Genomic DNA, 20644 nt, shown 5'->3' with positions numbered 1-20644 from the left:
CACACTGCTGCAGAAATGTACCTGAGCTCTGACCTGCAACACTCATGTTAGTGTACTCTTGGGCCTTTTTTTGTTTAGTTTTTTTAGAAGAGATAGTAAACTGTGCTACTTTCATATGTACAAGTACAGTAACTCCTCACTTAGTCGTCCCGGTTAACGTTGCTTCATTGTTACGTTGCTCATCAATGAGGGAGCTTGCTCGTTTAAAGTTGTGCAATGCTCCCTTCTAACGTCATCCACTGCTTGCAGGAAGAGTAGCCCGTTGCAGCTAGCTGGTGGGGCTTGTAACCAGGGTGGACCAGCAGTCCCCCATCAGCTCCCCGCTCCCCTAAGTTCCCTGTGCTGCAGCTGCCCAGCAAGCTATCAATTGCCGGACAGTTCAGCTGTCCCTCTCCCCACTTCCATGTGCTGCTCCTGCCCTCTGCCTTGGAGCTTCTCCCAGAGACTCCTGCTTGCTGTGCAGGGTGGGGAAGGGGGGGCTAATGTCAGGGTGTCCCCCTCCCCCCTGCTCCTGCACCCCGCTTACCCCTTCTCCATATAGAGCAGGGAGGGGACACGGACAGAGAGAGAGAGAGAGAGAGAGAGAGCGTGCCTGGGGCAGCAGCCGCTGTCTCAACTTCCTGATCCACTTAAAAAGACAATATACTTAAGAGTGGGTCAGCTTACTTAAAGGGGCAGTGTGCATCTCTCTCTCTCTCCCTCCCTCCCGGCCCCCACATACAAGGTGTGTGACTGTCTCTGTCTGCTATGCTGTCTCCCCTCCCTCATGCTCGTGCTGTCTTGTGTGAGAGGCTACATTAACAGTGTTAACACTTGAGGGCTCAGCCAAGTGCAGTTCATCATTTAGCAGCAAGGCATTCCCTGGGAAATATCCCTCCCTCTTCCACCCTCTAACTTCACCACCTCAACCAAGCTTCACAATCATCATAGCTGTGAACAGGATTAAATTGTTTGTTTAAAACATATACGGTGTGTATATCTATATAATATATAGTTTTTGGTCTGGTGAAAAAAATTTCCCTGGAACCTAACCCCCCCTATTTACATTAATTCTTATGGGAAATTGGATTCGCTTAACATCGTTTCGCTTAAAACGCAGTTTTCAGGAACATAACTACAACATTAAGTGAGGAGTTACTGTAGAAGCTAGGATGAGATCACCAAACTCTAATAGGAAAAATAAGGGTTCAGTTCTGACACAATGGCTCATTTTATTACATATTTGAGAATTATCACAAGATCAGTTACTGATTTTACAAGAGAAGTTGTAATTCATAACCACATGTTGAATATAAGGGTTGAGTCCTAATAGACACTTCTTCAAAAATTAAATATAGTTTTAGCAGTCTGACTAGCATTAAAGTCTTGGAGTAGAGAATCTAAAACTGTATAAGTGGAAAACCATTGTATCACTCTACATGTGGTTTTACTAGGACATTGTCAAGCTGTTTTTTATTTGGGAATGTGTTTTATATTATTTGTATTACACTAATGCCTAGGGGACTGAGATTGAGGTTCATCTGTGCTAGGTATAGTCAAGCACATATTAAGACATAATCCTTGCCCCAAACAGGTAAATCTATAAATCTCCAAGGCAGACCAAACCCACGGGAAACTGAAACACAGAGTTATTGAGTTTGCAGAAGGTCACTAAGGAAGTCTGTGGAAAATCCTTGACCTGAACCCAGAACTTCTGAGTCCTAGTCTAGTACGTTAACCACAAGCCTAGTCCTATCTTCATGTTTTTTAGCCTAATATAAACAGAGTTTCTTTTCTGTTTTATAAGGTTTCAATTTGTTTAATGATTCTAAGCTCTCTGATAAAAATGTTAGTTTACAAATACTGCTCACCATGCAACATATATGTACACTTAAAAAACATTGATGTGCTGTGCCCAGGTATACTTTAGCAAAAAGAGCTGATAAGATTGCTTCTTTAACAGCAAAAAACAAAAACCGCCCCCCAGCCTCCAAAATGTGTTATCCATAAACTAGAAAGATTAAGTACAGCTATTGATCAGATTCATGAATGCAGGGCCACTGTGTTGAAATATGTTAAGATTTGCTCCATATCATGTATACTATTCTGTTGATTAATTACCAGGGTATCATACTACAAATTGATCATGGTTTTTATCAAAATATTTGTACCTGATAATTCAGAATAGCCAGCGGTAAAAATCTACAGAACAAGGATCACTTTTTCCTTGGATGTGTAATTTCTCTGAACCTTCTAATCGATGAGGTCTCAGTGCTATATAATCGGTTAGAAACCGGACATCCAAAAAGATAATCCTGGCCCTGACAGATGATTATTCATTCATATACTGCATTCTCTGCTGCGAAAGAACGATGTGATCAGAAATCCTTGAGATTATAAATTGGATGTCTTTTTAATGAGCCTTTTATCTTTTGAAAGAAGGAAAACTCATTAATGGACAGAAAGGAGTGCTTTCAGGTGAATTGTCAAAAGCAATAGTTGTTCTTTGGAGTGGCATGTATTTTTTACATAATATGAAAAAAAACACATAGGGAAAATCCTCTATACAGGGAAGACCACTAGCTGTGTTCTGGTATGTAAGCAGTTATATCTGTTCAATATCAGTGTAATATATATTCCAAGATACAAACTGGAGTTAAGGTTTATTATATATAGTAATGTAAGTGTAAAGTATTATAGTGATGTTATAATTATCCTCCATACAAGGATTACAAACTCTGGATATTCAGTTAAGGTTAAAATTAAAAGAAATTCAGACCTAGAAACACACCATAAAGGCATCCAAACAACCTTAACTCCACCCTGTAATGATGTTGTGCAATAACCATACTGTTATAACTAATGCATAATAGTGTTTGTGGTCTCAGGTTAGATAAACTGATTTTTAAAGACATTATATATTTTGTTGTTAGGGGACTCTGCCCTGTAGTGATACTAACTGATTTTCATACTTTAACTTTTTGAGGTTTCTTTTAAGGGTAACCTTAACTGTAAATATCCTGGGTTTGTAATGCTTGTTTGGGGGTAATCTGAACATCCCAGTAATGTTTTCAACCATTAAGTTACTGATACAACAAGGAGTCTGGTGGCACCTTAAAGACTAACAGATTTATTTGGGCATAAGCTTTCATGAGTAAAAACCTCACTTCTTCGGATGCATAGAGTGAAAGTTACAGATGCAGGCATTATATACTGACACATGGAGAGCAAGGAGTTACTTCACAAGTGGAGAACCAGTGTTGACAGTGCCAATTCAATCAGGGTGGATGTAGTCCACTCCCAGTAATAGATGAGGAGGTGTCAATTCCAGTTACTGATATGTACTCTCAACCTTAACTCCAGTTTAACATAGTTCTGATTTGGGAATTTCCTTTTTATTTAATTAAAATGTTCATGTATGAACACTAAACAAGAATCCCAAAGAGAATGTTAGAATGTGATATTTCTAAATGATTTGAAGATGTATATTATAAACCTTCACTTTATTCCAACTTTTAGGACCATTGTCGCCTAAAACCTAAGCTCCATATTTCCCTTACTTGGTCACACACCACTTCCTCCTCACTATTGTCCTTCACATTTCTCTGTTCACATCCACCCTGAGTTCCCCTTCCTAACCTTCCTGTCAAGTCAATATGGTGCAGAGAGTAGTTATTGAAAATAATTTTTATTTTTGCTGTCATTCTGCATAACTTGGTTACTTCAACAAGGACTAAAGAATAATGTTCTGCAGAGAATTCCACAAAGAAGGGACTGGATAGGGTGCCATCATCTTCCATGAAGGCAATTTGGCTTCATTTCCATTGTTACCAATAGGAGTTGGTGGCCATTTTGAAAGAGTGGAACTCACTCCACTGAGAAAAATAGTAGATAGTAACCATTTTGAAAGAGGGCATTTTTTGTGAAAGTATCTGTCATAGATTAGCAGTACCCTCCCCCGCCCCCAATTAATCATAAAAAAAAGTTTTCTGATCTAGCCAATTTCAATGAGTTTTACATTTGAAGGATCTATAGTATTTTGTTATTGAGATCATTAGGGACTTAAAAAATATCTATTAGAGCGCTAAATTTCTTAAAGGTTCCATTATTTTAAATTTTAACTCAAATTAATTGATTTACTTGTAAATTCTCTTAAGTCCTTCTGTATTCAAAGAGTAAGTGCTGTGAGGGCGGTGCCTGCTGGCAGAGGCAGCACATGGAGCTAGGAGCTGAGTTCCTGTTGCCTATTCATGGAGCCCCTCCCCCAGTAAGCACCACACCAATCCCCAGCCCTAAGTCCCTCCAAACCCAAACTTCTGCTTCTGGGAGCAGGGGGGCCTGAGACTGCCCCAGCAGCTGCTACTGCGACTGGCCCGGGGGCTGCCTGAGCCGCTCAGGCAGCTCCCAGGACAACCGCAGGGGCCGCTGCAGAAGTCATGGAAAGTTGCGGAATCTGTGACCTGCATGACAGACAGGGAGCCTTACTGATGAGACTGCTAAAATGATTTGATTGTTATTGCTTACTTTATTTGGAAAAGCTGTCCAGTAGGGTTTGGACTGACAACCGCTTACCTACCCAGGCCAGATTTGAACCAGGGGCAATAGGGTTCATTTGTATTCTGTTACTAGTCTCCCACATCATCCAGGCTCTTAATTTATTCTTACTAAATATTTATTTCCCTTTCTCCTCTAGATTGTGGCTATCTCTTGTGCCAGTTTTATCCAGTAAAGCAAAAATAAGGCATTTCTTTTATCGATTGGTCTAAATCATTAATAGGGACAAATTTCAAGCATTTCATTCTTCGTTTATAGAGATCATTAAAAGATAGTCACCTTTTTAGAAAGAACTTGCTTGCTTTTATTTGGAGTGTCCTCCTATAGATTGATTCATTTATCCTGATCCCTGTTTGAGTTGTAATTCCATTTTATTCCCCAGAAACCTAGATCTTTTTAAATTGAAAAAAGAATTAATCATTAGAAGCTATGACGTGCTATATATGTCCCCTGAGACACATGCTTTAATTGTTTCCATCTGAGGGGTTCTAAACTTTATAATACAAGCTTTGCTAGTCAGCTCCTGAAGGTGCATCTGTGAGGACACAAGACTTAAGAATGTGGATCTTTAGAGCAGGGGTTCTCAGGACAAATTTTTTTGGTGGCCTCAGACTGCGACCACCAACTCTTGCTGGTGGCCGCTCAGACAATTTTTCCTAAAATGCTCTAGGAAAAAAAAAAACAAATATGCACATATACATGTCCAAATCAGTGTAATTTATTTATTGCTAGCTAGTAAGTCTGTTGTGAAAAGTGATATTAACAAACATACAAGTATCGCTTTTCACAGCAGCCTTACTTAGCCCTGTCAAGCCTGGGGAGAAATTAAGCTCTGGATTGGGGGTCAGGGGAGGCAGAGGGGGCCAGGGGCAATGGGGGAGGATTGTTCGGGGGCAGGAGAGGCAGCAGGGGGCTGGAGCCTGTAGCCCCACACCCGAAGCCCGGTGGCTGGAGCCTGAAGCCCTGCAGCCAGAGCCTGCTGTTCCACTACCCCAGGGCTGAAGCCAATGCCTGAGCCATGCAACCCCTGGGAAGGTGGGGAACTCACCTGCTACCTGCTCCTCCAGTGTTGTGCCCCAGCAGTCTTCAGAGGGTGGGGCAGGGCTCAACTCCTACTGGCAGCCCCAGCAATCAACACCAAGATGGTGCATCCTGGAGCAACAGGGAGGAGGAGGGGCCGCTATTTTGCCCCCCATCCCATCACAGCCCAGGAGGCTGTGGCTGCAAGAAAAGCCCCTGGTGGCCGCATATGGCCCCAGTGGACGCATTTGAGAAATGCTGCTTTAGAGGATACAACCTTTGGAGAACTTCCGCTTCAGGTCCTGGTAAGCTGTGCCTTTGTATTCTGCTTTACTATGCTAATCGTTAAGAACATTATAAAAATGCAGTCATCTGTTATTTTAATGTTGTAGTAGTAGTAGTAGTACACAGAAGCCCCAGTCAGGATTAAACCTGTATATTTATGGTTGGTTAAAGCTTTGTGGAAATACACAAAAATAATTTCTAATTAAAATCATGGTTATATATCTTTTCTAATAGGGGAAAAGGCCCTTCAGTAGTGGTGAGGAATTTTAATAAGTAAGGACATATAGATGAATATTGGTAGTTTCAATTTGCTTCTGTTTATTCTTCCATTGAAGGTACTGATATTTTAATTATTACCTCAGCAACAAATTGATAACACAACACAGCATTTTGACATGAAGCAATTGATATGCAATAGTAGGAGATACAAAACCAGAAAAGATAAATGCAGCTACATATTACTATAAATGTTATAAATTGCATGCCTGAGTATATAGGGTGTATAGGAATATGATTTGGTATGTGTTAAAGGTTTTCCAGCTTAAATTAGGAATGGCTGCCTTGTGGAAATGACAAAACTATAAGGTGAGTTATGCAGTTCATCCCAGAAGAAAGCCATTGTGTAGTCTGCGCAGGGGATACAAAAATAATATTTTAGGACTGTTTTAAAAATATTATTGGGACTATTTTTTATCCCTTTACCTGTAAAATATCAGTTACTACGTTTCTAGCTGTAGAAGGCTTAGAGGGAGCCATTAAAAAACCTCTAAAAATGGCTTGAAATAGCTTTTCAATGCTTAAAAATGTTACTTCTAGTCCTCAAAGGTCCTGAAATAGTGAGTGTTAAGTCTCATTGGGAAGCTCTGCTTTCCAATGGTACAAAGCTACTGTTTCTCACTCCTGCAGTGATTATTTAGTGTCATGGCATTTTCATAGATAAAAATGGCCTACATTTAAACTATGCTACGCTTCTGCCACTTCACATGGAAAAAGTTGTGCAGTGGGCACATAGTATTGTGCCCCGTCATGTGCATCTTTACTGAATTTTTACTGTGCATCTAATTTATGCATATGTGACCTTCTTTAACTATACTTCTTGAGCTTACCGAAAACAGACATGAAAATGAGTATGTACAATATAAAAATCTATTTCTGCATTTTTTTTGTCTGAATTAAAGTCTTCCAAAATATGTTTCCTAGGGAACAAGTTTTATACGTTGCTCTATTTCTTATTTACATCACACAAATCTGAAATACTAATATAATTCAAAAGTATACTTAAATCAACTACTACTACTAGCAAGGAGAGTAAATGTGTCATTTTTATGGCTGTCACAAAAATGTGGCCCTCACAATACAGGGAGTGGTAAAAACATTTAGAAACAAATTACATGTTTGAAGCCCATAGTTCTCCTCCCTGTCACCCCCTCCACCCCTTGGAACAACATTACAAATATCAAAATTTATGACCAAATTACTTGGGTCTTGAATTAGTTGTACAATAGAATACACATTTAAATTGCACAATAGGATAAATGTATTTTGTTCTCTAAACATTGATGTGCATCTGTTGTGGTTTGCCAATTATGAAGTAAGGGATTGGAGAGGGAATGTCTCAGAGGAGACCAGGATAATGTAAAAACGTGTGTAACTGGCAGAAAAGACCAAATTAGTCATTTCTTCACTGTAAAATATGTAAATAATGAACACAGGTGAAAGCTGCTTTGACAAATTTAACTCATGCAACTATCACTGGCCCCAGATTATACTAGAGGAATTACCGTACTTAGTTTTTGATTAACAAATGGTCTCTCCTGAAACTTCTTCCAACTTATACAACAACTGATCTTAACAATCAGTCTTTTCAACATAAAAAAATAACATTTTATTGTATTTAAACTTTTTAAAATTATTCTGAAATAATATTTATTTAAAAATTGGTTGAGTACTTTTTTTTCTTTAAAATACAGTTTTGATACTGATTTTGAGGGGACAGAAAGTAGCATTATGGGATTCCAAGTGGGCATCAATGTAACTTCCAGAACACATTTTCTCATATTGCAAGCAAAGATATGTTTTTTTTTTCTAACCGTCTGCTCTACAAACTTTTATGAAAGTTATGTTCTTTCTGGTTTGTAGCTTTGGGGGATGAGGGGTTCATCTTATCTTCTTCCATGGGATATGTGAAAAATTAGAGGTATTGAATAGTGTTCAGTATTTTGGATATATTTTCATTTTTTCACTTATCTCAGCCTCTTTATTGGCTGGTTCTGTTGCTCTAATACAGTGCCTAATATCTGTGCATTTTCTTCTGTGATACAACAGCAGAACATAGCTAGTTAAAGGGAAATCAGTTAATTGCTGAATGCCTGTCTGCCCTTTACTATTTGAAACATTCAGGGCACAACTTTAATTATGACTTTTGGAAAACTTTGGCACATCATTTTTACATCTAACTTACTTTTCTCTTATTTATTGATACATTTGCATATAGCAGTATAAATTTGCATGGCGGTCAACTGTGGAAAAGAAAGTGAAAAGTGGATTTTGAGGAATATAGGAATTGCCATGCAAAACTACCAGTGGTCTGTCTAATCCCGTATACTTTCTCTGACAGCAAACAGTACTATATTTCAATGAAAGATTATAGACAACCCTCATATATTGTGTCTGGGGCAGGGAAGTTTTTTCCTAACCCCCGGACAGTTAGTGATTGGCTTATATCTTGAAGCTTGATTGTCCATGTACACATATTTAGCCTCTCTAATATAACTGGATGTTCTTGTTATCCATAAAAATGTCTAATCCTCTATGCATTATGCTAAAAAACAAAGCATTCTTATTGTCTTTAAATGTGTTGCCCCTTTAATTTTATTAGATGCCTCCTTCCCTTTTTTTTTTTTTGAGTTACAGGAGGGACTAAATAGGATTGCCTAGTTAACCTTCTCAGTAGCATTCATTATTTTGTATACCTGTGTTATGACACTATAGACTAATATCTTTTAAAACACTTCTATTTTGAAAATCCTTTCACATCAACCCTTCTTTCAACCTTCTGTATCTGCTTTTGACATGGAATGACCAGAACTGAACACGTTTTCTAAGGGAGAATATAACTTTCATTTATGTAATGCCATAAAAATATTTTCAGAATTAATCTCTTTCCCTAACATTGTTTTTGTCGTTGTTTTGTTTTACCATTACTGCATAATAGATACTGGCTATCCCACTCAGTCAGAATAAATTAATATTATATACTTAGCTAGTCCTTTTGTCCAGCACAGTAAAATCTCAATGTGTTAATTATTTCTCTCATAAATTCCCCCCCCCCCGGTAAAAGAAAAATGATTAATGAGTTGGAGCATGGACATTTTACTTACTTTGTGTGAAATAAACTTTGTAACCACACTTATTTTACACTTCTCCATTTTTCTTCTACTCAAATATCTATTTTTAGTAGTGCTGGGAATATTTTATTTTATTATTGACAAATACAGTCACAATTAGCTTCTCAGTATTTACTCACTATCTGAGATGGGAGAATTCTTCTGCCTTTCCCTTATTTTTATTTTTAAACAAAATTAGCTCCTGAGGGGAAGAAGGGAGAAAACTCAATTCTCATCTGCAAACTAAAGATTTCTATTTAGATGGGTTAGTGGGCCCAATTGGTCAAGGTTACATGGTCCTGAGTTAAATTTTCATTTATCATCATCATCCAGGCATCAGAAGACCACATAGTGAAATCTGCAAGGCCTAGTGCAGTAGTGGAAAATAGCATGCAATAGAATAAAGTAATAAATAATTCGAACAATTATGATTTTTGTGCTAGTCTTATCATTTTATTTGTTGGAGACTAAATAAAATGTACTTGTACAAATATGTCTAATTTACCTGTAAAAGGTAGGGCAGGCATAGCACAGGGGCACAATTTCACAGGATGGTGGGGAAGGAGTGTATCCTAGAGGGATAAGTACCCAAGGGATTCCACTGGGAAAACGCATCATAAATTAATACTATCCCTGCCTTAGCCTTTTTGGAGGGGAGGAGCTGAAGTGCAGGTGGCCAATGGCAGCTGAGTTCCTGAATTAATTTTGTTAGGATTCAGAGAGGCTAGGGAGGATTACCACTGTGGAGCCATATCTCTGGACTGAATATTCCTGCGTCTTCATGGCTGGAACCTTTTTTTCCCCCCACTGAGCCTATCGCTATGGGTAATATGTAGGCTACTCTATTTGCCTTACTCTGCAAGGTTGCAACCTAGCTTAAAGCATCAAGTTGAAGTGAAGAAAGTAACTAATACCAAAGGGTAATTTAAAGGAAATATAATGGTGAAGATAACTTGCATTAATATTTAGTTTCACTGACTTGACTGGTATATTCCAGCAACAAGATTAATTAAGCATCAAAAAGATTTTTTAAAGTCATTTTGATAAGAACATAAAAAATGGCCATACTGAGTCAGACCAAAGGTCCATCTAGCCCAGTATTCTGTCTTCCAACGGTGGCCAATGCCAGGTACCTCAAAGGGAATGAACAGAACAGGTAATCATCAAGTGATCCATTCCCTGTCGCTCATTCCCAGTTTCTGGCAGACAGAGGCTAGGGACACCATCCCTGCCCATCCTGGCTAATAACTATTGATGGACCTGTCCTCCATGAATTTATCTAGTTTTTTTTTTTTTTTAAACCCTGTTATAGTCTTGGCTTCACAACATCCTCTGGCAAAGAGTTCCGCAGGTTGGCTGTGCGTTGTGTGAAGAAATACTTCCTGTGTTTGTTTTAAACTTGTTGCCTATTAATTTCATTTCATGACCCCTGGTTCTTGTGTTATGAGGAGTAAATAACACTTCCTTATTTACTTTCTCCACACCAGCCATGATTTTATAGACCTCAATCATATCTCCCTTTAGTCGTCTCTTTTCCAAGCTGAAAAGTCCCAGTCTTATTAATCTCTCCTCATACGGAAGTGATTATATACCCTAATCATTTTTGCCCTTTTCTGAACCTTTTCTAAACCTATAGATATTATTAGGGAGGATTTTTGCTTTAATCTAAGAAAAAAGAGCAATATGTGTGGTTCACAAGAACTACATTTAATTGAAAACAAAATGGTCTTTAGAGAAGTGAAGTAGCATATAAAGTGCTTTGAAGCAAGAAAATAGCAAGAACCTTCGTTTTTCTCCTGATATTTATTACTGATCCATTTCACTAAGCATTGGAAAATACTAATCGTGGAATGAATTTTTTGTAGTGTAAACAATACAGTATTTGAACTTCTAATTTAGATATTTTTAAACGACTTGTTTGTATTTCGTAAAATATGCTTTATTTTAAAATTAGGGCTTCCTGTTGCAGCTGTTCCAGGAGCGCTGAGTCCTTTGGCTATTCCGAATGCTGCTGCTGCAGCAGCCGCTGCTGCTGCTGGCCGAGTGGGTATGCCTGGAGTCTCAGCTGGTGGCAATACAGTCCTCCTGGTTAGCAATTTAAATGAAGAGGTCAGTGAAACCATTAACTCTTTTTTTCCTTATTTTTTAATCACACTTCATTTGTAAATGTTTTCATTTTTTTGCACTTGCCTCTATTTTCACTTGCATACTTTAAGATCAAAGTATTTTTTCTTGTTTTTTGTGTTTAAATTAATTTTGAAACTATAAACTTTATATTTTTTTTCTATTATAGTTAAATACTTTTGTTTTCCTAGGTAGCTAACAACTTAAAATATCCTTTGATATTTGGCTACCTATTTTTCCTAAGAAAAATATGGTGAATACTGCATGTTTGGCTTTCAATTTGTAATTTAAATATTTTCACAAAAACAGCAAAATGTATTCTAATTCGTAGATTATATTTTATGTAAAGTAGAATTATGTTTTTCTTTTCTAATTATTTGCTGCTTCATTTCATGCTTACATGTCACTGCATTTTTAAAATCTTAATTTATGTGAACTGCTCTAACACGTTTTTCTTTGAAGGTTCTCCCAAAGATCTTGACGAGGCACTCTTCCAGTCTCTCTTAGTAATTTTTTCTTTGCAGTTATTATTCATTTGTCTCCAAAAACATTTTTCACCTTAATACTGTTATCTTTCTTGCTAACTCTAAAAATCTAAGGGGTTTTATTTAGTTTTGCATTTTTACTGTCTTGTACAATTTTTTTTTAATTGCTGTGAAAGCTGGTATGAAATGTGGGAAGTTTGATGTATCAGTTTGTCTAGTTGGAATACTTGTTTCATTTTTAACTGGCCTCTGTTAATATGATTCATTAAGCTTATTTATCATTCGTTACTATTTTCTCATTCACAGTCTTGCATGTTAAAATGTTTGGATCAGAGTGCCATTTTGAAAGATTTTTGCCTGCATTTCATATCCAGCCATGCTTATGCACTTAAAGTTCAAAGTTTAAAATTTCTATTGCATGCTTTTTTTTTCATGTTGAGATGAAATGCTGTAATTTATTCTTTGATATGGATGTACTTTACCCATATTTGTCTTGGGTGACTACATTTTACTCAGTTTTTTTTCTTGTACAGTACATAAACCAACCATTTTCTGACCAAATTCCTGCATTTCCTATGTACTGACCTATATTTTATTTTTTTTTTGTTCCCCACTTCCTTTTTTTCTACTGCATTGCTGTTTCCCTTCCCCATTTCATCCTTCTCCTTTTGTGTTCACCTTCCCTTTCCTTGTCTTTCCTCAAATTCCCATGCCCTCCCCCGTCTTATCCTTTACTTTCCTTATCCTTGTCTACGTTCCCTGTCTTCATTCCCTATGTTCATGCTTCTGTGCTTGAACAAAATGTGTTCCTCGGACCAACTTGCCCCAATTAACCGCCTTGAACCATGATCCATGACCACCTCACCATTCTGCGGGAACCACCCTTCGTTATGGATGATCTGTTCATCTCCGCTCTTCCTCGACTCTTCTCTCTTCTTGTCTTACGCTGCTTGCTCTTCTCTCCTTCTAAAGATGGTTACGCCCCAAAGTCTGTTTACCCTCTTCGGTATGTTATTGTTAGCACTATACTTTTATTATTGATTTAATTTTTGTTTCACCTTAATTCTTATTTGTAGCTAGCACTTTTGGCTTAAAGTTGAATAGTAAATCTTTTGCTATTTTTCTTTTGCTGTTTAAAAACTCTCCATAGACACAAGATTTTCTTTTAATGCATGCTAATATATTTTGCATGGTCTTTAATTTAATATCATTCACATAGCTTTTGAGGGTTTATCAAAAATTTATTCTTTTCAAAATTCACTATTCAAAATCTTGATCTTCTTTATTCATTTGTGTGAATGTTGAGATTGAGTGGGTGATCTTGTTGATGTCTGAATGTTTCATTGATATGTCAAGATGTGCTGTTCAGTTGATTAGACTTAAAATTAATTTTTCTTTTGGATTACCTCTCTGACTCCAAAAAAGGTGTTTATGGGGATGTGCAGCGTGTGAAGATTTTATACAATAAGAAAGACAGTGCTCTTATACAGATGGCAGATGGGAACCAGTCACAGCTGGGTAAGATTAAATTCATTTATGCCTCATTTAAATCTGTAAATTTAAGTGTTTGAAATCATGTTGTGGAAATTCAAATGAACATGTTCGTATTTGTCAGTCTACTCTCATTCTAGTTTTTCTCCGATCCCAGACTGTCCATGAGATATGAAAACTTATTACATCAACTCATTTTGTATTCCAAAAAGCGTATGTGTATATGCTGCTTTATGTGAACAGAATAATAGTGTTGTTGGAGGAGAAAGAGGTGTTAATTTATTTTTTTAACTAAACATTAGCTCCAAATTCTAATTTAACCCTATGGACATCAGTCTGCTACTATAGTGGCCATATCAGCACAATAGCATACACAAAATACCACAATTAAATCAGAAAAAAGAAGTTTGATCATAATACTAGGTAGTGGTATATATATTGGTTAGTGTCATACTGTGCTTATTCACCTGGAATAAATTATTTGGACCATTCAAATAACAGAATAAAATAGGGTTGTGTTTGCATGTTTGTTTTACTGAATACATGGCTAAACATAGCAGTGCAGTTTTGAAAATTTTACAAACTAACTTTGAAATGGAATTATTTTTCTAGCTTGCAATGTTGGCTGAAATCCGTGATTTAATGAGAAAGTATATGCCATCCTTGCAGGGTTTTGAAATGTAGTACTGAATTTAATAAACTTGTCTTTTTCAGCCATGAGTCATCTTAATGGACAAAAAATGTATGGAAAGATTATTCGAGTTACCCTTTCCAAGCATCAGACAGTACAGCTACCTCGAGAGGGACTTGATGACCAAGGGCTCACTAAAGATTTTGGTAATTCACCCTTGCATCGCTTCAAGAAACCTGGCTCAAAAAATTTTCAGAATATATTCCCTCCATCTGCAACACTTCATCTGTCCAATATTCCGTAAGTATTGTATGACAATAAGCCAACGGGATTCACATAAGGCATAAAATACTAGATCCACTAATAATTAATTCTTACGTTTTTTTGTTTTCCATTTTTCTAGACCATCAGTAGCAGAAGATGATCTGCGCACACTGTTTGCTAACACTGGAGGCACTGTGAAAGCATTTAAATTTTTTCAGTAAGCAACTTTTCCTTGAATCCTTATGTTTTTAACAAAAGATTGACTTCATATGTTTTAACAGAACGTCTTGAAAAAATACTCTTCTGGAGAGGGAAGAGAGGTTTTTAGGTCCTTATTTAGTATTGATTGAGTTCCTAATGTTGTTGTTTTGTTTCAGAAGAGATCACAAGATGGCACTTCTTCAGATGTCAACAGTGGAAGAAGCTATTCAGGCTTTGATTGATCTGCATAATTACAATCTTGGAGAAAATCACCATCTGAGAGTTTCTTTCTCCAAATCAACGATTTAAAATGGGAGATAAAAAATGAAGGTGTATCGCATTGTTCAGTGTCGTCACCTATTGACTGTTCAGGAGAGTGGGGACCAGAGTTTGACTTCTGTCTTTCATGCTGTTATCATTCCTTGGTTGTTTTTAAAAAAAAAACATTCATAAGAAAATAAAAGCAGTGATATTAACTGTTGGTTTTTCATCTGTTGTTTAGAGAAACATCATTTTGTTTAAAAGGGTTTCAAGTTAAGCCCACAGTTTTTCAAGTTAGTTGACATACGTGCCTTAAAAAGGAAAACTAGTGTTGCTAGAATTGCATTTGCTAGTAAAATGAATTTGGTTGGCTGGGGCACAGTGTTACATGAGAATTAAAATATATTTAGGCAGGGGTGTGTTAAAAAGGTTAAGGTTTTTGTTTCTCCTGCTTGGAATTCTTTTATTACTTATTGGGTTGTCACGTACCTTTCTTTTTAATCAGATAAGATACATTACTTTGAAAGATTAAAACACAGCATATTTTATTTCTACTACTTTAACTTTTTTTTGTAAATGGCCTTCTGTATTTCATGATTCTGGTCTAGATTCAGTTATGAATGTAGCCATTAGAGAAAATAACAAGGTACAGAATATTAATTTCTTAAAAGAGAAAAAAGTGATTTCTGTGTTTTTGAGCCCTATGTGGAAAGCATTGTGGGTGGAATCTTAACCTTTTTGTACACACTCTTGTGGGACGTATCATATAAATGTCAGCACTAAGTAATGTCTTGTTTGTGGTTGAATATTTTTCGTAGATGTTTTTGAAGTTGACATGACTTATGTGCATTTAAATATATATTGCCATCTTTAGTTTGTAATTAAGATTTGGAATATGGTTGTGGATTTCTGAGCATGTGCAGACTGGTCTAGCTAGTTCAGGAACTGGTGCATGTATTTTTCAAAGATGAAGAAAGTGTACTGTGAACACTTGCAGGAAGGTTAATTTTGTGGCAGTTTTTTAAAACTGACAACCAGGTGGGACCAAAGTTTATGTGCCTTTAGTCTTAATTTACCTTGCATTGTAATATTCAGTTTTAATAAATCTCTTCAAAATATTTTGTATTTAGAAATCGATCTGACTTTACTATAAACATGGCTCAGAATCTACAGATCAAATTATTTTGAAAACAGTTCTTCTGTCATTCTGAACTGTTTAATCTGATTCTGTTTAAATGACCAATGCTTTTTGAAATTGATGTACTTAGTTTCAAGATTCATAGATTCTGTTATCTATGTAGAAAAAGGTCATGTATATTTTCTATTAGTTAAGTTTTTACATCTTTAGAAATGTAAAATTCAGTATAGTTTGAAAGCGGCACAATTAAAAATTAATTTTCTAACAAAGTTGGGAGGTTTGACAGTCGTTTAATTTCATTTTGTGTGTACTCTGCTTACCTCTGTAGCATGCTCAATAAACACTTCTGTAGCTCTGTATTCACCTTTTCTGTCTTTCTCTGCTGCCTTTTCTCTCTTCTCTTCTTTGTTTTCCACTCCCACTGTGCTTCTGAATTCATGTTTATTCTCTGCCAGGGTGGGAAAAGAATAATCATAGTAATAATTTTACAATTGTATGGCTTTATACCATAAGTAAATCTGATGCTGTGAAAATACATCAGCTCCTTATATTTAGAAAGACAGTAACTGCTTTGGAGGAGTACATATATATTACACATTTCCCACCCTGTTATAACCTACTACTTTAAGGACAACTTTTGTTGTGGTTTGTTAGTGCTCTTTCTCTCTCTCTTTTCTGTTTTAAGTAGATTTATGCACTAATAGATCTCTCAGGTTTGCCATGCTGTCTTGCTGCAATTTCATCTTCCATCTTTTGTGTCTGTTAAAGATTTTCTACTAATCATAAAATATTCTCATGGGTTAAAAAACAAAACAAATCCCAAAGTGACCATGTTGCTAAAACAAATAATAGAACAATGGACCATATTATAGTTGTTGGGTTGTTTTTTTTTTCCCCCCCACCTGTTCTGAAAAACATTCAAGAAAATTCTTTTGGCAAGTTAGTTTCTACACATTTATTTTAAATTGATTTTTCTCTGCATAATAAATGTTAATTTCTCTAGGTTAAAAATAACTTAACACATAGTCCCAGTTAAAGAATAACTGTATAATTCTGAACTTCTGTATTGGTAAAAGTTATCAAGGTTCAAAACATTTTTTTGTCACTTCTTCAATACAGCTACTGTAGGTTTATTGATCTCAGATTACTTTGTGACCTGGTGTCTGTTCTTTATGATGGCCTTATAATCAATAACTATCTGTCAAATATTTAAAGGTTACCTAGAGGTGTTGCATTAGTCTCCACTGTACTAAATAAAAATGAATTGCATTGAAATCTGCTTGGTCAGGAACACGCCCTAAGTATGGCTCTGAAGTTATGCTTCAAGTATTGCAATCATCACCCAGACTGAACTACAAATAAAATCATTTCAACTCTGACTGAAGCTTTGTGAACCAATTTAAAGCTTTGTATATTACAAAGTCTAAATTAAAAGCCTGTTGTAGACTAAAAATCCTTCACTTTTAACAGCATGATGTGCCCTGTATTTTTAAAAGCAGAATTTTAATAAATTAGTTTGACAGCATCCAGAACTAATAAGTAATGAGATTTTGACTAAATTTGTCTTCTGAATGCATGTTAAAATGTGCTCAACTGTATCTGAGGAGAAATATGAATTGAAAGTTACCATTCCTAGTATTCAGCTCTTGCTGAACTATTTATACTTTGAACCATCTGTATCAGATAGCTGTACAATAAAAGTTGTGTGTATAATGTAGAAATAACTTTACAATACGTGCATCTGGTGAGATGTTTACAAATTTAGGGGTATTTTTATTTGTTTAATTGAACGTTGCCAAACCTATTATTCTAAGAATAGGTAGCTATAATTATTTTCTCAGGTTGTTAAGTTCTGTTACAAAAACTCAAGCAGAAAACAATGTATATTGAATTCTATTTGTTATAAACCCATTAACACTCATTATGAGGCTCTGTTTATATACATTTAAATTAAAAAATGCTGGTCTTATAACTGCCATAAAGGTGTCGTCTATAAACTCAATGAAGAAAATCACTGTTCAGTTCTTGACTAACTTGAATTCTCTAATAATAGATGTGATAGATAATTGAAAGGTTATTAATTATAGAAATATATTATGGTTAATATTTCTGTAATTGGGAAGATAATGATCAAAACAATTTTTTACTGCATTATGCAAAAAATAAAACTGCCTTACTGTAAAGAGTGAAAAGTAAAGATATTTGTTTAGATAATGCATAGATTAAATGTCCTAATTGCTGGAAGAACTGCTGGAAGACCAAGCTGACATTATTTTTCTTACATTATTATCTAAATTATATAAAATGTTGATAATTTGAAAAATCAACATTCATATTTTTCAAATTTAAATTATTCTTAGCATATAAAGAGGTTTGAATAACTTTTTAGACAGCATACAAATAATGCGGTACCCACATAAGCTACCTTATTAGAACTTTCCAGTTCCGTAGGCATTTTTGATATTTTAAAATACAGAGATCTTGGCTTTGGAATATCTGCTTTAAAATAGCTGTAGTATGTTTCCTTTATGCAAAAGTCATTTTAGATAGCTCAAGAACTTTTCTGTGTAGATTAGTTGATTTTTCCATCATTTGGAGAGGAACCCAGATTAATTTGCTAAATAACATTGGACTTGGAAAGCTGGGTCCAAAAGTGGTTTCTTATTTGTCCAGTAGTGCAAATACTATGAATTTATGTATGAACTTAAAAAAAAAAAAAATCTGGACAACCAAAAATTGTGGCAAACTTACTCCCTTTAAATAAAGATTTTCAACATTCTCAGGTGATGTTATTTACTCTGATTTTAAAATGTGTACTACTAACACATACCTTAGCCCTTCGGGGGAAGTGACTGATCTCCCTTGTTTTGTAAATTGCCATGTGAATTTATGCTGCTATATAATTTTTTAAGATTAAAAATCTTAACCTTAAGATTTAACTATTTGGCTATATACATTGCAGTGTTACATCGCAAACCAGCAATTTAAGTTTAAGAAATAAAAGACTCTTCTCGTTCTTACTCTGAATTTCTTTAAATAATGAGGATCTAAAAGTCACAAATCCCATGCTGAAGTACAGATCTGTAAGAAGTGGTCACAAATGTATAACCAGCCATTTGAAAAAGGTACTCTTGGTCATCAGTTCCAACAGCTGCTACATATCCAGACCCAAATGGTGAATCTCCTGAATAATAGAGGGGTGAATCGTCTCAATAACAGAATCCTATCCTCCCGATAATTTTGTCTTGCCCTTCAGGTCTTTCGCCCAACCCAGCATACCTCTCTTTATTCTTGTCCAGGTTTCGCCCAACCCAGCATACCTCTCTTTATTCTTGTCCTGGGAAAAAGGACATTGAGCCATATGACTTCAATGAAAATGAGACAGAGCTGTGTTTCGTCAGCATACTTATTCTGCTGCAGCCCAAATTTTCACTCTAGCACTCCCAGTAGTTTCACATACATGTTGAGATGAAACAGCGTTCCTAAACCCCATGTGAGAGTTTATTTATCCCTTTTTGTCCATCACATCGAGACTATTATGGCTTCATCCCTAGATGATTCTGAACATTTGAATGGACTGCTTGTCCCTGGGTGCCCAACTCTTCCTACCAAGAGTGGTTTTTCCTGTGCCAAGAAGGGCAGTTCCCCTCTCCCTTTTGTGGTTTCAGATTTGTAGTAGTGCTTATTTCACCTTTTGACCTTAAGACTATTATCAGCTCTAAAGCAGAAGGTTTTTTTCTTCAATGGATATGGCGTAATGGAGGAGTGGCAGTGATCATTCAAATCATTTTTGAAGTTAAGCATTTTAAAAGAGGCAATACAGCTAATGTAATTAAAGAGGTGACCTGGAAGATGGTACTCTGGAGGAAAGAGGAGATGCTTTTCTAGTGACTAGAAGGGTTCAAAGAATTTTCTGGCTCACTTGCTCAATCAGGACTACTTAGATAACCAGTTCTCACCATCATCATGACAGATCACTAAGGGACATGACAAATTGAGCACCACTCAGGTCGATCTCTGGCAAGATGTTTAAGGTGCACTGATTGTATATTCAATTTATATCCATCACTGGCAGTTTTGTCAAGCCACCAAAGCTTTTAGCGCCCTTGTGATTACTGGGTGTGTAGCAGCTTTCCTTGGTTGAAGCCCACAGACTTCAGAATTAGTTTTCCATATTTATAATATGTCCATACCAAGAGTGAAGCAGTGTAGATGGGCTGTGTTCCTGTGTTTGGCTTAGAAGATTCTAGTTCTTTTTCGAGTGCTTGCTCTCATATCCATTCCATTGTAGGTTTGTGTGCTCGCCACATGCACTGATGCCAGAAGTTTTTCCCTCAGTGGTATCTGTAGGGGACCGGCTCTGGCGCCCTCTGTAGTGGCTCCTCCCACCCTCAGTTCCTTCTTACCGCCAGTGACGATGGTGGAACATCTCTTGCTTTGACAAGCCTGCTCGTTCTTAATCCGTTGAAATGAACCTTTTTCTGTAAAGAGTTAAAAGTTTGTTAGTAGTTTCCCTTAGTGTAGGTAGGTAGTTAAAGTTAGTCCTGGACGGGACTCAGCCTAGAAACGAGGCATGCCCCAATCCCCAGACTTCAAACCCTGTGATTGCTGCAAAAAACTGATGCCCATCAGCGATCCTCATAGTAGCTGTCTGAGGTGCCTGGGCGAGACCCATATCAGTGACAAGTGTCAGATCTGCAAGAGGTTCAAGCCTAGGACAAAGAAGGAGTGAGACATACATCTCCGGGTGCTCCTTACAGAGTCGGCACTAGCACCGGCACTGGAGCCATCCAGGTCGGACTCTGCTCCTAGTACCGCAGCATTG

The 20644-nt window shown here is 36.6% G+C and overlaps 1 protein-coding gene across 5 annotated transcripts in view; it reads left to right on the top strand.

The window, feature by feature from the left end:
- Positions 1-17034, top strand: part of PTBP2 (polypyrimidine tract binding protein 2) — an 85571-nt gene extending 68537 nt beyond the window's left edge. For 2 of the 5 annotated variants that reach the window (XM_034780125.1, XM_034780121.1), the window contains 6 exons: positions 11179-11333; positions 12806-12839; positions 13259-13351; positions 14039-14255; positions 14359-14436; positions 14597-17034. In XM_034780125.1, the coding sequence (XP_034636016.1) occupies positions 11179-11333; positions 12806-12839; positions 13259-13351; positions 14039-14255; positions 14359-14436; positions 14597-14729 (710 nt within the window). In that variant the 3' untranslated portion in view covers positions 14730-17034. The remainder of the gene's footprint in view (positions 1-11178; positions 11334-12805; positions 12840-13258; positions 13352-14038; positions 14256-14358; positions 14437-14596) is intronic. The other 3 variants (XM_034780124.1, XM_034780123.1, XM_034780122.1) reach the window with 3 other exon arrangements.
- Positions 17035-20644: the final 3610 nt, after the last annotated feature.

The sequence above is a fragment of the Trachemys scripta genome, chromosome 8, assembly GCF_013100865.1.
Source record: "Trachemys scripta elegans isolate TJP31775 chromosome 8, CAS_Tse_1.0, whole genome shotgun sequence".
NCBI lineage: Eukaryota > Metazoa > Chordata > Testudines > Emydidae > Trachemys > Trachemys scripta.
This window is presented reverse-complemented; position numbering and strand designations above follow the sequence as displayed.